The sequence below is a fragment of the Coregonus lavaretus genome (genome assembly GCF_964263955.1).
Source record: "Coregonus lavaretus genome assembly, chromosome: 1".
Lineage (NCBI taxonomy): Eukaryota > Metazoa > Chordata > Actinopteri > Salmoniformes > Salmonidae > Coregonus > Coregonus lavaretus.
Genome location: NC_139988.1, coordinates 15324070 through 15341800, shown reverse-complemented (window position 1 = coordinate 15341800; position 17731 = coordinate 15324070). Strand labels below are relative to the sequence as shown.

Below are 17731 nucleotides of genomic sequence, written 5' to 3'. Positions count from 1 at the left end.
AATCGGAGGTAACGAGTGTCAGCTGTCGGCTCGTTATCTCTGATTGGGAGCCATATATATTCTGTGTGTTTTCTCCTTGTGTTTGTGGGTTTTTGTTTCCTTGTGCTATGTTCAGTCGGTGTCATAGAGAACTTCACGTATCGTCTTTTGTTGTTTTTTCGTGGTCGCTTTGATAAATAAAGTCATCATGTTCACTCACAACGCTGCGCATTGGTCTCCTCCTTCAGACGATCGTGACAAGAATACCTGACCACTGTGACTGACCCAAAATTAAGGAAATCTTTGACTATATACAGACTCAGTGTACATAGGCTTGCAATTGAGAAAGGCCGACGAAGGCAGACCTGGCTCTCAAGAGTAGACTGGCTATGTGCACACTGCCCACAAAATGAGGTGGAAACTGAGCTGCACTTCCTAATCTCCTGCCAAATGTGTGAACATATTAGAGAAACATATTTCCCTCAGATTACACAGACCCACAAAGAATTCGAAAACAAATCCAATTTTGATACACTCCCATATCTATTGGGTGAAATACCACAGTGTGCAATCACAGCAGCAAGATTTGTGACCTGTTGCCACAGGAAAAGGGAAACCAGTGAACAAACACATCTGTAAATACAACCTATGTTTATGTTTATTCATTTTCCCTTTTGTACTTTAACTATTTGCACATCATTACAACACTGTATATAGACATAATATGACATTTGAAATGTCTTTATTCTTTTGGAACTTCTGAGTGTAATGTTTACTGTTACTTTTTTATTGTTTATTTTACTTTTGTTTACTATCTACTTCACTTGCTTTGGCAATGTTAACATACGTTTCCCATGCCAATAAAGCCCTTAAATTGAAATTGAAATTGAATTGAGAGAGAGAGAGAGAGAGCGAGCGAGCGAGAGAGAGAGAGAGAGATGGATGGATGGATGGATAGATGAAGAGAGCGGGGAAGAGAGAGAGAGATAAGAGAGAGAGGGTGGAATAGAGCCATGGAGAAAGACACAGCCAGTTGGAAACAGAAAAAAACAGAGAGAAACCCCCATAGAGACGGCAGTAAAGGATGATCCCAACCCACATCTTAATGCTCTCTGGTTGACCTTACAAGAACCCAAACCTTTCATTGTGTTATTTTACACACACCAATATAACAGGAGAATAGAGAGGGGATACACTGTGGAAACTACAACCCAAAACTGACCTTGTTAAACATTTACAGGCACTGTCTGGGACGCTTTATTGGCAGTGCATGAATGACTGTTCACATTGTCCAACAATGTGGATAAACTGCTTTGGTCACTGGAGCAAAACACAAAGTGAGAAGGAGGGAAAAACACAAGATTTTAAGAGGTATATTTCCCTCCGTTTTGGATCAGTCAGGTTGGTAAAGAGAAAACATGTCTGTTGCTGGAGAAAGGGCAGTGCTTTCTGCTTTCTACCGCTACAAGATGAAGGGATGGGGGAGGAGGAAAGAAAGAGAATCTTCCTTTTAGATTAATGATACAAATAGAACCGTGTGTAGATATAGAACTGACCAAATATATAGATATAGATACACTACATATAGAAATATAACAAATAGAACTGTGTGTAGATACAGAACTGACCAAATATATAGATATAGATACACTACATATAGAAATATAACAAATAGAACTGTGTGTAGATACAGAACTGACCAAAGACATAGATATAGATACACTAGATATAGAAATACAAAAAAATAGAACTGTGCCAAATATGGTGCAGAATACCAGAAGGATCCAGCAGAGAGAGAGAGGTCTGGTGGCAGTTATAGTCAGTTATAGTCTCGGTGCCACTCTGTCACCCTCTTCCTGAATGATTGTCACATATTTTCCTACAGGGGAACCAAAGCCTACAGAACCAGCCACAGAGCCTCACCATACACTCCCTCAAAACACATTCATAAATGAAATAATGTACTTGTTCTGGAGCCTTTTTAGACTCTAAAACCTACAATAGTCCCATCCCGAGCCTTTCCACTTCCTCTAAGGGAAAAACACCATCAAGTGATCATAGCTGGAGCAAGATTTTAACTTTGAGATTTGTTGATCTGATGTGATGTTTTCATGCTAAAGCCAAGTAATTTGTTTAGATTTATGGTTGGCCATCTAGTTTATTTGGATTTGTGCATTAAAAGTATGCCAGAGTTCATGTTTTGCAGAGTGAGACTACAAGTGGCAGCCATTGATGATGATGTCTACTGTGTGGGAGAGAGAGAAAGGGGGTAGGGCAGAAGGTAAATATAAAATCCTATTTCTGGTACTGTGTTATGATTTCATCACTGGGTCATTACTGTGACTGATGAGCAAGACACTCCCCCAGACACGAGGTCTTGCTTGGACAGAGATTCAATTCCAAAGCTCATATTTGAATAAGCCAATAGACAAACACCATAAATGTTTTCCCTCCCCACTGAAAGACTAACAAGCCCTACTATATGGAGTTAAATCCATGCGTTTCATAAACAGTTTTTCTCCAGATTGGCCAAACCAAGCTGAAGTACACTAATCATTTTTTCTTAGCAACAACAAATGATAATCCTTCTTTGGCTGGTTGCTATTTTCTTTACTTTTCTTTATCCTTTCATTTTACACAATCCTACTTTAATAAACTTTCTGTAGAGAATAAGAGGGAGGAACACACACACACACACACACACACACACACACACACAGAGCAAGACATTTTATAAATGATAAGCCACCAGTTTCCAGTCCCTGTGGAATAGTTTTTGTTGTTGTTGTTCCATACAAAACAGCTGTGACTACTGCCTACCACTTGGATAGCACAATCACATTCACAAGTGTAGCCAATTCATTACGGTCGATAAGCTGTTACGGTAAGTGTGTCCTCCTTATGAATTTATATAGGATGACTTCTGGATGCTTTGTGTTCAGATGTGAAGGTTTTTATGTTCTACAGCCCTGAAACGTACACACTAAAAAACAAGGGTTTCTCAACGGTTCTTTGGGAAGGGTAATGGTTCTATGTGGAACCATAATGTGTTGTGTTATGCTGTTACATATTATACCAGGCCTTTTGGCTGACCCATGGATGGTTTCAGTTTATCTAACGTGTTGTGTTATGCCGCTACATATTATACCAGGCCTTTTGGCTGACCCATGGATGGTTTCAGTTTATCTAATGTGTTGTGTTATGCCGTTACATATCATACCAGGCCTTTTGGCTGATCCATGGGTGGTTTCAGGTTGGATGGAAAAGATGGTGGGTGCTGTTGAGTCGGTGAAGGTAAGTGGACTTGTGATGTTTGTGTTTCTTCTGACCAGAAGGTTCAGGTGCTCCATGCCACGCAACTTGAGTCAAGATCTGTTTCTTGCTTTGCTCTTAGGAACAGGGCACCATTGAAAGGAGTGATTTCTGGGGTAGCGTTAAGTGTGGAGGTTGACCACGCTCGCCACCGCGGACCCAGGGGTGAGCGTGGTGAAACTGAGGAGTCACTGTCAATCCTTTTGAGTTTTGAGTCAGAGTCTTTACCCAAGGTCATGTTAGGATACACTATACAGTGCATTCGGAAAGTATTCAGACCCCTTCCCTTTTTCCACATTTTGTTACGTTACAGCCTTATTCTAAAATTGATTAAATTATTTTTTCCCCTCATCAATCTACACACAATACTCCATAATGACAAAGCGAAAACAGGTTTTTAGAAATGTATAAAACATAGAAAACAGAAATACCTTATTTACGTAAGTATTCAGACCCTTTGCTATGACAGGCGCATCATGTTTCCATTGATCATCCTTGACATGTTTCTACAACTTGATTGGAGTCCACCTGTGGTAAATTCAATTGATTGGACATGATTGGAAAGGCACACACCTGTCTATATAAGGTCCCACAGTTGACAGAGCATGTCAGAGCAAAAACCAAGCCATGAGGTCGAAGGAATTGTCCGTAGAGCTCCGAGACAGGATTGTGTCATTGCACAGATCTGGGGAAGGGTACCAAAACATTTCTGCAGCATTGAAGGTCCCCAAGAACACAGTGGTCTCCATCATTCTTAAATGGAAGAAGTTTGGAATCACAAAGACTCTTCATAGAGCTGGTCGCCCGGCCAAACTGAGCAATCGGGGGAGAAGGGCATTGGTCAGGGAGGTGACTAAGAATCCGATGGTCACTCTGACAAAGCTCCAGAGTTCCTCTGTGGAGATGAGAGAACCTTCCAGAAGGACAACCATCTCTGCAGCCCTCCACCAATCAGGCCTGTATGGTAGAGTGGCCAGACGGAAGCCACTCCTCAGTAAAATGCACATGAAAGCTTGCTTGGAGTTGACCAAAAGGCACCTAAAGGACTCTCAGACCATGAGAAACAAGATTCTCTGGTCTGATGAAACCATGATTGAATGCCAAGCATCACGTCTGGAGGAAACCTGCCACAATCCTTACGGTGAAGCATGGTGGTGGCAGCATCATGCTGTGGGAATGTTTTCCAGCAGCAGGGACTGGGAGACTAGTCAGGATCGAGGGAAAGATGTACAGAGTACAGAGACATCCTTGATGAAAACCTGTTCCAGAGTGCTAAGGACCTCAGACTGGGGCGAAGGTTCACCTTCCAACAGGACAACAACCCTAAGCACACAGCCAAGACAATGCAGGAGTGGCTTCGGGACAAGTCTCTGAATGTCCTTGAGTGGCCCAGCCAGAGCCCGGACTTGAACCCGATCGAACATCTCTGGAGAGACCTGAAAATAGCTGTGCAGCGACGCTCCCCATCCAACCTGACAGAGCTTGAGAGGATCTGCAGAGAAAATGGGAGAAACTCCCCAAATACAGCTGTGCCAAGCTTGTAGCATCATACCCAAGAAGACTCGAGGCTGTAATCGTTGCCTAAGGTGCTTCAACAAAGTACTGTGTAAATGGTCTGAAAACGTATAAAACCTGTTTTTGCTTTGTCATTATGGAGGTAAAATAATTTAATCCATTTTAGAATAAGGCTGTAACGCAACAAAATGTGGAAAGAATGAAGGGGTCTGAATAGTTTCCGAATGCACTGTATATACAAAGGTATGTGGACACTCCTTCAAATTAGAGAATTTGGCTATTTCAGCGACAACCGTTGCTGACAGGTGTATAAAATCGAGCACACAGTCATGCAATCTCCATAGACAAACATTGGCAGTAAAATGGCCTTACTGAAGAGATCAGTGACTTTCAATGTGGCACAGTCATAGGATGCTACCTTTACAACAAGTCATTTCGTCAAATTTCTGCCCTGCTAGAGCTGCCCCAGTCAACTGTAAGTGCTCTTATTGTGATGTGGAAACGTCTAGGAGCAACAACGGCTCAGCTGGAAAGTGGAACCGCCGAGTGCTGAAGCGCGTAGCGCATAAAAATTGTCTGTCCTCGGTTGCAACACTCACTACCGAGTTCCAAACTGCCTCTGCAAGCAACGTCAGCACAGGAACTGTTCGTCGGGAGCTTCATGAAATGGGTTTCCATTGCCAAGCAACCGCACACAAGCCTAAGATCACCCTGCGCAATGCCAAGCGTCGGCTGGAGTGGTGAAAGCTCGCCACCATTGGACTTTGGAGCAGTGGAAACGCGTTCTCTGGTGTGATGAATCATGCTTTACCATCTGGTAGTCCAACGGACAACTCTGGGTTTGGCGGATGCCAGGAGAACCTGCCCCAATGCATAGTGCCAACTGTAAAGTTTTATGGAGGAGGAATAATGATCTGGGGCTGTTTGTCATGGTTCGGGCAAGGCCCCTTAGTTCCAGTGAAGGGAAATCTTAACGCTACAGCATACAATGACATTCTAGACGATTCTGTGCTTCCAACTTCGTGGCAACGGTTTGGGGAAGGCCCTTTCCTGTTTCAGCACGACAATGCCCCCGAGCACAAAGCGAGGCCCATACAGAAATGGTTTGTCGAGATCGGTGTGGAAGAACTTGACTGGCCTGCAAAGAGCCCTGACCTCAACCCCATCGAACACCTTTGGGATGAATTGGAACGCTGACTGCAAGCCAGGCCTAATAGCCCAACATCAGTGCCCGACCTCACTAATGCTCTTATGGCCGAATGGAAGCAAGTCCCTGCAGCAATGTTCCAACATCCAGTGGAAAGCCTTCCCAGAAGAGTGGAAGCAAAGATGGTACCAACTCCATATTAATGCCCATGATTTTGGAATGAGATGTTCGATGAGCAGGTGTCCACCACAGGAGGCTGCTGAGGGGAGAACGGCTCATGGCTGGAACAGAGCAGATGGAATGTTATCAAACACCTGCAAACCATGTCTTTTATGTATTTGATAGCATTCCACTGATTCCGCTCCAGTCATTACCACGAGTCCATTCTCCCCAATTAAGGTGCCACCAACCTCCTGTGGTGTCCACATACCTTTGGTCATGTAGTGTAAATCAGTTATCCTGTCAGAGCGTTTGTGGTGAATCCACTGCACTGTTTCAGGTGCAACATTTATGGTCATGTCGCAGCAGTTTGTAGGAGGGAGATTTCAAGATGATGGAAGTGTGCAGGAGGGCATGGGACAGAGCATTCTGTAGTTTCGGTGGATGGGTCAAGGGTGAGGGATTCTGAGAGGATTCCTGTGAATAGTAGATCAAAATCAAATCTAATTGTATTTGTCACATGTGAAATGCTTACTTACAAGCCCTTAACCAACAATGCAGAGTTAAGAAAATATTGACTAAATAAACTAATGTAAAAAATAAAAAGTAACACAATAAAATAACGAGGCTATATACAGGGGGTACCGGTACCAAGTCAATGTGTGGGGGTACAGGTTAGTCGAGGTAATTTGTACATTTAGGTAGGGGTAAAGTGACTATGCATAGATAATAAACAGCGAGTAGCAGCAGTGTAAAAACAATGTAAATAGTCAGAGTGGCCATTTGATTAAGTGTTCAGCAGTCTTATGGATTGAGGGTAATAATAAATAGGTCAATTAGCAGACGGTCTTATCGAGAGCGACTTACAGGAGCAATTAGGGTTAAGTGCCTTGCTCAAGGGCACATCGACAGATTTTTCACCTAATCGGCTCTGGGATTTGAACCAGCGACCTTTCGGTTACTGGCACAACGCTCTTAACCACTAAGCTACCTGCCGCCCCTGGGTAGAAGCTGTTAAGGAGCCTTTTGGACCTAGACTTGGAGCTCCGGTACCGCTTGCCATGCGGTAGCAGAGAGAACAGTGTATGACAGGTGATTAGAGTCTTTGACCATTTTTTGGGCCTCCCTCTGCCTAGTATAGAGGTACTGGATGGCAGGAAGCTTGGCCCCAGTGATGTACTGGGCTGTACGCACTACCCTCTGTAGTGCCTTGCAGTTGGATGCCGAGCAGTTGCCATACCAGGTAATGATGCAACCGGTCAGGATGCTCTCGATGGTGCGGCTGTAGAACTTTTTGAGGATCTGGGGACCCATGCCAAATCTTTTCAGTCTCCTGATGGGGAAAAAGGCGTTGTTGCGTCCTTTTCACGACTTTCGTGGTGTGTTTGGACCATGATAGTTTGTTGGTGATGTGGACACCAAGGAACTTGAAACTCTCGACCCGCTCCCCTACAGCCCTGTCAATGTAAATGGGGGCGTGTTCGGCCCTCCTTTTCCTTTAGTCCACGATCATCTCCTTTGTCTTGATCACGTTGAGGGAGAGGTTGTTGTCCTGGCACCACACTGGCAGGTCTTTGACCTCCTCCCTGTAGGCTGTCTCATCGTTGTCGGTGATCAGGCCTACCACAGTTGTGACGTCAGCAAACTTAATGATGGTGTTGGAGTCGTGCTTGGCCACGCAGTCATGGGTGAACAGGGAGTACAGGAGGGGCCTAAGCACGCACCCCTGAGGGGCCCCCGTGTTGAGGATTGGCGTGGCAGATATGCTGTTGCCTACCCTTACCACCTGGGGGCGGCCCGTCAGGAAGTCCAGGATCCAGTTGCAGAGGGAGGTGTTTAGTCCCAGGGTCCTTAGCTTAGTGATGAGCTTTGTGGGCACTATGGTGTTGAACGCTGAGCTGTAGTCAATGAACAGCATTCTCACATAGGTGTTCCTTTTGTCCAGGTGGGAAAGGGCAGTGTGGAGTGCAATTGAGATGGCATCCTCTGTGGATCTGTTGGAGCAATATGCGAATTGGAGTGGGTCTAGGGTTTCCGGGATAATAGTGTTGATGTGAGCAACGACCAGCTATTCAAAGTACTTCATGGCTACCGACGTGAGTGCTATGGGGCCGTAGTGATTTAGGCAGGTTACCTTCGCTTTCTTGGGCACAGGGACTATGGTGGTCTGCTTGAAACATGTAGGTATTACAGACTCGGTCAGGGAGAGGTTGAAAATGTCAGTGAAGACACTTGCCAGTTGGTCCGCGCATGCTCTGAGTACACGTCCTGGTAATCCGTCTGGACCCGCGGCCTTGTGAATGTTGACCTGTTTAAAGGTCTTACTTTTTTTTAGGGTTAAGGTTACACATTTTTTTTTCTAGGGGGTAGATCAGCTTTAATAATGCAGATAGATTGTAACTTCCATCAATGTAATTGTCTGCATCACATCCAATCCCCCATATGTTTTTTCCCCCGCAAATATATATATATATATATATATATATATATATACATACAGTGGGGAGAACTAGTATTTGATACACTGCCGATTTTGCAGGTTTTCCTACTTACAAAGCATGTAGAGGTCTGTAATTTTTATCATAGGTGCACTTCAACTGTGAGAGACTAGCCAGTCTCCAGGCCTGAACCCAATAGAAAATCTTTGGAGGGAGCTGAAAGTCAGTATTGCCCAGCGACAGCCCCGAAACCTGAAGGATCTGGAGAAGGTCTGTATGGAGGAGTGGGCCAAAATCCCTGCTGCAGTGTGTGCAAACCTGGTCAAGACCTACAGGAAACGTATTATCTCTGTAATTGCAAACAAAGGTTTTTGTACCAAATATTAAGTTCTGCTTTTCTGATGTATCAAATACTTATGTCATGTAATAAAATGCAAATTAATTACTTAAAAATCATACAATGTGATTTTCTAGATTATTGTTTTAGATTCCGTCTCTCACAGTTGAAGTGTACCTATGATAAAAATTAAGTAGGAAAACCTGCAAAATCGGCAGTGTATCAAATACTTGTTCTCCCCACTGTATATACATACATATAAACATACATATATATATATAAATACATATATACTGTATATATACATATCCTTTTTTAAATTAATTTCCTTTATTACTTTCCAACACCACCACCCCTCCCCTAATTGGAGTAAACTAGTGAACAACAATGCTTAGGCCTCTACTTCCAGCTTATACATACTATATACATTTTATGGACACAGTCAATTTTACAATAATTCAATTTTGTTTGTTTTTACTCCTGAACTTCCTCTACCCTCAACCTCTTCGATCGTTTTCATGATGTCCATCCGGTTTGCCTCTACATGCAATATCCCCCAAACTGTGCTCTTTTTCACAAAAGTTCTCAACCTATATACTTATTATGGGCACAGTATGTTTTACATTAGTTATTTTGTTGTTATTAGCTGTTATTAGTCCCAACCTTCAGCTCCTTTCAACCCCTCCCATCTATCTCTTAACACCATCCATATTGGATTTCTACTTTCCATATATTTCTGAACTGTACTGTGATGTTTCACAAAAGTTCTGAATCCTTCTATTCTTATTGTTTCTACAGATTGTAAATTGAAAATAAACATTTTTGCTAAAAGTATTATTATATTATTGATCGATTGACTATGACTTTTCAGATCACCCAGTAGTGCTATCTGCAGGGTTAGCTCCAGGTAAATATTGCAATCATTCAGCCATTCCTGGACCTGTGACCAAAAACAAGCTACAAATGGACAGTACCAAAACAAATGATCTAATGATTCTGTCTCTTTGCAGCAAAATCTGCAGAGCTGGGAAGATTGTATCTCCCATATACATAACATTCTATTGGTTGCAAGAATTTTGTATAATAATGTAAATAAAAAAATTAAAAGTTTTGAATCCGGCGTCGTTTTGCAGTTCATAAACCATTTGCCATGGAATCGGTACGTCAAAAATCTCTTCCCAACTATTTTGCAATCTATATGGGACGTCTGTCAATCCTTTGGTCCTTAAATGAAACTGGTATACTTTTTTATTTATCACAATTTTCTTTAACCAATTATGGTCTTTAATGCAGGGCCCCTTCCACTTTCCTCTTCCATTTTTGCGGTAATGCTGCAATTATTTGGTTGTAATTTTGGGTAGAGCAGACATTTCCATATGTTTTGTTCGCTGCATGTGCGACATAACTCCACCAGTTCTACCTATGATATCATTTACGAAGATGATGTCAAATTATTTTGTTTTTTTTTATCAATTAGTATATTTGAGTTTAACCACAATACTTGTTGCATTATTTGTTTCTGGAGGATTAAATTGAAATTGCAACCAACTTTCTATGGCTTGTTTTAGAAATAGTGATATTTGGGAGATGATTTCCTTTCAAATAACTGCAAGTGAGAGGTTGTAATCTGAATAAAGGGAAAAAGGCCATTCTTGAACATTGGGTGAGACAATCTTACTAATTTGCTAGAGAACCAGTTCGGATTTAAGTATAACTTTTGTATGATCGAAGCTTTTAGTTATAGGTCTAATGCTTTAATATTTAATAATTTCTGTCCTCCGAATTCATATTCATTATATAAATAGGCCCGTTTAATTTTGTTTGGCTTGCCGTTCCAAATAAAATGGAATTATTTTTTCGCATATAATTTCAAAAACTGTTCGCTAGGCGTAGGCAAGACCAAAAGGACTTGCTCACATCGGCCATGGAGAGCGTGATCACACAGTCGTCCGGAACAGCTGGTGCTCTCATGCATGCTTTAGTGTTGTTTGTCTCGAAGCAAGCATAAAGGATTCAATCTTAGTCCTGTATTGACGCTTTGCCTGTTTGATGGTTCGTCTGAGGGAATAGCGGGATTTCTTATTAGTGTCCCGCTTCTTGAAAGCGGCAGCTCTAGCCTTTAGCTCGGTGCGGATGTTGCCTGTAATCCATGGTTTCTGGTTGGGATATGTACGTACGGTCACTGTGGGGACGACTTCGTCAATGCACTTATTGATGAAGCCGGTCACGGAGGTGGGATACTCCTCAATGCCATTGGATGAATCCCGGAACATATTCCAGTCTGTGCTAGCAAAACAGCCCTGTAACCTATCATCCGCGTCATCTGACCACTTCCATATTGAGCGAGTCACTGGTACTTCCTGCTTTCGTTTTTGCTTGTAAACAGGAATCAGGAGGATATAATTATGGTCAGATTTGCCAAATGGAGGGTGAGGGAGAGCATTGCATGCATCTCTGTGAGTGGAGTAAAGGTGGTCTAGAGTTTTTTTTCCTCTGGTTGCACATGTGACATGCTGGTAGAAATGAGGTAAAACAGATTTAAGTTTGCCTGCATTAAAGTCCCCGGCCACTAGCAGTGACCCTTCTGGATGAGCATTTTTTTTGTTTGCTTATGGCCTTCTACAGCTCGTTGAGTGCGGTCTTAGTGCCAGCATCGGTTTGTGGTGGTAAATTGACGGCTACGAAAAATATAGATGAAAACTCTCTTGGTAGATAGTGTGGTCTACAGCTTATCATGAGGTACTCTACCTCAGGCGAGCAATACCTCGAGAATTCCTTAATATTAGACATCGCACACCAGCTGTTATTGACAAATAGACACACACCCCCACCCCTCGTCTTACCGGAAGTAGCAGTTCTGTCCTGCCGATGAACAGAAAACCCAGCCAACTGTATATTATCCGTGTCGTTGTTCAGCCACGACTCGGTGAAACATAAGATATTACTGTTTTTAATGTCCCGTTGGTATGATAGTCTCGAACGGAGCTCATCAAGTTTATTCTCCAGTGATTGCACGTTGGCCAATAGAACGGATGGTAGAGGCGGGTTACCCACTCGCCGACAAATTCTCACAAGGCACCCCGATCTCCACCCCCTGTACCTCCGTCTTTTCTTCACGCGAATGACGGGGATTTGGGCCTGATCTCGGAGAAACAGTATATCCTTCGCGTCGAACTCATCAAATAAAAAATCTTTGTCCAGTTCGAGGTGAGTAATCGCTGTTCTGACATCCAGAAGCTATTTTCGGTCATAAGAGACAATAGCAGCAACATTATGCACAAAATAAGTTACAAACAATGCGAAAAAACACACAAAATAGCACAGTTGGTTAGGAGCCCGTAAAACGGCAGCCATCCCCTCCGGCGCCATTGGATTCATTGGAATCTGTGCCAGCATAGAAGGATAGGCCAACAAGTAATATATGTTTCAGTAAGGTTGGCTTCTTAGCGTTCACAGGAATGGTTATCAACTGTACTGCAGAAATGGAACATAAATCACAGAAAATAGATGTTGTGGTGGCAGCTGCAGAGAAGTGCTTGGGGGTACGAGATTTACATTTATGCAGTACCAGTCAAAAGTTTGGACACACCTACTCATTCAAGGGTTTTTCTTTATTTTTACTATTTTCTACATTGTAGAATAATAGTGAAGACATCAAAACTATGAAATAACACATATGGAATCATGTAGTAACCAAAAAAGTGTTAAACAAATCAAAATATATTTTCTACTTGAGATTCTTCAAATAGCCACCCATTGTCTTGATGACAGCTTTGCACACTATTGGCATTCTCTCAACCAGCTATACCTGGAATGCTTTTCCAACAGTCTTGAATTAGTTCTCACATACAGTGGCTTGCGAAAGTATTCACCCCCCTTGGCATTTTTCCTATTTTGTTGCCTTACAACCTGGAATTAAAATTGATTTTTGGGGGGTTTGTATCATTTGATTTACACAACATGCCTACCAGTTTGAAGATGCAAAATAAATTTTTTGAGAAACAAACAAGACATAAGTCAAAAAAACAGAAGACTTGAGCGTGCATAACTATTCACTCCCCCCCCCTTGCAATTACAGCTGCAAGTCTCTTGGGGTATGTCTCTATAAGCTTGGCACATCTAGCCAATGGGATTTTTGCCCATTTTTCAAGGCAAAACTGCTCCAGCTCCTTCAAGTTGGATGGGTTCCACTGGTGTACAGCAATCTTTAAGCCATACCACAGATTCTCAATTGGATTGAGGTCTGGGATTTGACTAGGCCATTCCAAGACATTTAGATGTTTCCCCTTAAACCACTCAAGTGTTGCTTTAGCAGTATGCTTAGGGTCATTGTCCTGCTGGAAGGTGAACCTCCGTCCCAGTCTCAAATCTCTGGAAGACTGAAACAGGTCTCCCTCAAGAATTTCCCTGTATTTAGCACCATCCATCATTCCTTCAATTCTGACCAGTTTCCCAGTCCCTGCCGATGAAAAACATCCCCACAGCATGATGCTGCCACAACCATGCTTCACTGTGGGGATGGTGTTCTCGGGGTGATGAGAGGTGTTGGGTTTGCGCCAGACATAGTGTTTTGCTTGATGGCCAAAAAGCTCAATTTTAGTCTCATCTGACCAGAGTACCTTCTTCCATATGTTTTGGGAGTCTCCCACATGCCTTTTGGCGAAAACCAAACGTGTTTGCTTATTTTTTTCTTTAAGAAATTGCTTTTTTTCTGGCCACTCTTCCATAAAGCCCAGCTCTGTGAAGTGTACGGCTTAAAGTGGTCCTATGGACAGATACTCCAATCTCCTCTTTGGAGCTTTGCAGCTCCTTCAGGGTTATCTTTGGTCTCTTTGTTGCCTCTCTGATTAATGCCCTCCTTGACTGGTCCGTGAGTTTTGGTGGGCGGCCCTCTCTTGGCAGGTTTGTTGTGGTGCCATATTATTTCTATTTTTTTATAATGGATTTAATGGTGCTCCGTGGGATGTTCAAAGTTTCGGATATTGTTATATAACCCAAACCTGATCTGTACTTCTCCACAACTTTGTCCCTGACCTCTTTGGAGAGCTCCTTGGTCTTCATGGTGCCACTTGCTTGGTGGTGCACCTTGCTTAGTGGTGTTGCAGACTCTGGGGCCTTTCAGAACTGGTGTATATATACTGAGATCATGTGACAGATCATGTGACACGTAGACTGCACACAGGTGGACTTTATTTAACTAATTATGTGACTTCTGAAGGTAATTGGCTGCACCAGATCATATTTAGGGGCTTCATAGCAAAGGGGGTGAATACATATGCACACAACACTTTTCCGTCAGTTATATTTTTAGAATTTTTTTGAAATAAGTTATGTTTTTCCTTTCACTTCACCAATTTGGACTATTTTGTGTATGTCCATTACATGAAATCTAAATAAAAATCCATTTAAATTACAGGTTGTTGTAATGATTACTCTGGGAGGAAAAGGTGTAGATTCACGCGCAGAGCGCAGCAGGTGTTTATTTCGCCTTCGCAGAAGGCAGGAATCGTTGTCACAGGCAGGCAATGGTCATACACAGGTAGGCAAACAGGCAGGTGACTCAAAACTAGGACTGAAGACTATAACTGGTTCTCACAAACGAGCTAGGAAAAGGCTTAGTAGAGTGAAAATGAACAATACCTCACAAGGCACAAACAGAATGACCTGAACTAAATAAAGGAGCTGATGAGACCAGGTGAGTAACTAACACAGGTGAAATCCATTAACAATAATGAAAGACAGGGCTACGTCCAAGAACACAAAGAAACAGGGCTACGTTCAAGAACACAAGGTTGACTAAGAAAATAATTACAGAACCTTACAGTACCCTCCCCTCCCCCCCAGTTGAGACTGGAGGATGAAGAGGACTGTAGGTGACCGGTTTTAACAGAGACACATGGAAGGACGAGGAGATTTTATGCTGACTGGGTAACTGGAGGCGGTACGTGACAGGGTTGATGCGATGAGTTATCTTGAAGGGACCAATGAAGCGAGGACAGAACTTTTTGCAGGGGAGGTGGAGACGGATGTCTCTGGTAGAGAGCCACACACGCTGTCCGGGGTGAAAGAGTGGTATAGGTCGGCGGCGTCTGTCGGCAAAGCGTTTCTGGGTATTAGAGGCTTCCTGCAGATGCCTGTGAGCGGTCTCCAATAACCACTCACTATGCCGAAACCAGTCGTCGACAGCTGGGACAGTACCAGTACGGAGTAAGGCGGAGGGATGAATGCGGAGGATAACTTCCTGGAGAAGAAGGCACAGGGATGTGATTTTGGAGGTGTTCCCACCCGCTGAGAGAGTATGGCTCCTAAACCTACTTCGGAGGCATCCACCTCCAGGGTGAAAGGAAGGGTCGGATCAGGTTGGCGTAGGACAGGAGCTGAGGTGAAGAGGCGTTTCAAGTTGTTGAAAGCAGTCAGGGTGGTATCAGTCCATTGAAGGTTCCGGGTCTTTTGGCTGGTAAGGGCAGTGAGGGGAGCGGCAGTAGAACTGAAGTTCCGAATGAACCGGCGATAGAAGTTGGAGAACCCAATGAAACGTTGGAGTTCCTTAACGGTGGTGGGTTTGGGCCAGTTACTGACGGCGGTGACTTTGTTCTCATCCATGCTGACCCCTCCAGGTGTCAGTACGAAACCGAGGAAGTTTACTGAGGTTACATGGAAGGTGCTCTTTTCTGCCTTCACATAAAGGTTATGGTCAAGGAGCTGTTGAATAACCCTTTGTACATGCTGTATGTGTTCCTTCAGGGAGTGGGAGTAAATCAGGATGTCATCGATGTAGACGATGAGAAAGCGGTTGATCATATCCTGGAAAACCTTGTTCATAAAGGATTGGAAGACGGCGGGGCGTTAGTAAGGCCGTAGGGCATGACCAGGTATTCGTAGTGTCCTCGTGCGGTGATAAAGGCCGTCTTCCATTCGTCGTCTTCACGTATACGGACAAGGTTATATGCACTTCGCAGGTCGGGTTTTGTATAGATGTTGGCGCGGCCCACTTGTTCAAGGGTCGCTGTGATCAGAGGAAGAGGGAAATGGTTCTTGACCGTGACATCATTCAGGGAACGGTAATCAATACATGGACGGAGACCACCGTCCTTTTTTCCAATGAAGAAGAAGCTGGCCGCAGCCGGGGAAGAATAAGGACGAATGAAACCGTTTTCGAGTGCTTCATCAATGTAGTTCTCCATCGCCTCATTTTCCGGGATAGATAGGGGGTAAACACGGCCCTTCGGTGGGGACACTCTAGGCAGTAAGTCAATAGCACAGTCCCCTGTGTGATGTGGTGGCAGAGTGGAGGCCTTGATTTAGCTGAAGACATTGATGTACTTGGGTGTATTCAGGAGTTATGGTGGGTGGCACTGCAGAGGAAGAGTCCTCAATCGTGGTGGCTCTGCAGGGTAGGCTGAGACAACTGGTGAAGCAGGTAGAAGACCAGGACAGTAGTTCACCTTGTCGCCACGAGATGGCAGGGTCGTGACGACAAAGCCAGGGGTGTCCAAGAATGAGTGGCTGTTTGGGGATGAGAGTTCCATGAGTTGAATGGTTTTGGTGTGGAAGACTCCAATCTGGAGGGTGACGCTCTGTGTCAGGTGCGTAACGAAGCCCGAGTCCAATGGCTGCCCGTCCAGGGTGTTAATCCTTAAGGGAGGGCTGACAGGTGTTAGATCAATGTCAAGCTCTTGTACTAGCTGGTGATCGATAAAATTACCTGCTGCTCCCGAATATATCAAGCCCTCTACGTACTTATTAACCCCCTTCACGGTTATCAATACTGGGATGGAGAATTGCTTCTGGGAGATATTTAGCAATAAGGATACGCCTACCTGCATGGCAGCGGAGGGACCCTTCTCATCTCTCCGTGGGGGGCAAACAGGGCAATGGCTGAGTAGATGATCTTTCCCTCCACAGTATAGGCAGAGCCCTTCTTGGATCCGCCTTTGACGTTCGATACACGGGAGAGGAGCATGGCCCAACTGCATGGGCTCTGGAAGACTCGGACGGGATGACGGAATCATGGAAAGAGAAGGTTTCGGATTTCTGGGTGGCAGAGTTCTTCGGCGGTCGGCGATGAGGTGGTCGATGGAGATGGACATACGAATGTATTGATTTAAATCCTGAAGGTCACCTCTACAGGCCAGCAACGCCTGAAGTTCCCTGTTGAGCCCTCTTCAGGTAGACGGTAAGTAAAGCAGCCTCACTCCATCCACTCCCTGCAGCCATGGTGCGGAACTCGAGGGCATACTCGGCAGCTGAATTGCGTCCTTGTTGAAGTTCTATGAGGAGGTCTCCTATAGGACGACCGGAAGGAGAGTGATCGAATACCTCTTTGAAGACTGTGTGGAAATGGGTCTCGGATCCGAGTTCTGTGCTGTTGGCAATCCATATGGCGGTGGCCCAATTCAGGGCTTTGCCTGTGAGTAGAGACACAACAAAATCCACCCTGCTCTTGTCGGTGGCGAAGTTAGTGGGGTTGTGCTCAATGTATTTACTGCATTGCATCAGACATCCTTGACATTTCCCAGGTGAACCGTCATATTTTCCAGGCATGGATATGAATGAACGATATGGATACAATACCTGGCATCGGAGGAGTAGGGATAGGCTGGCGGAGAAGATGGCAGATTTCCTCCATACACTCCTCTTGCTGTGTTAGGCGCCGCCGTTGCTCCGCTGAATCCATTCCGTTTTTTTTTTGGGGGGGGGGGGGGGGGGTGAAGTATTCTGTAATTAATACTCAGGGAGAAAAAGCTGTACATTCACACGCAGAGCGCGGCAGGTGTTTATTTCACCGGAATCGTGGTCACATGCAGGCAATGGTCATACACAGGTAGGCAAACAGGCAGGTGA

General features: G+C 44.2%; 1 protein-coding gene across 1 annotated transcript in view; it reads right to left on the bottom strand.

Moving 5' to 3' along the window:
* Positions 1-4717: 4717 nt before the first annotated feature.
* The window catches only part of LOC311132471 (extracellular serine/threonine protein kinase FAM20C-like), a 19929-nt gene continuing 6915 nt past the window's right edge, over positions 4718-17731 (bottom strand). The window contains exon 4 of the mRNA XM_084165758.1: positions 4718-6589. Coding sequence (XP_084021884.1) covers positions 6562-6589 — 28 coding nt within the window. The 3' untranslated portion in view covers positions 4718-6561. The remainder of the gene's footprint in view (positions 6590-17731) is intronic.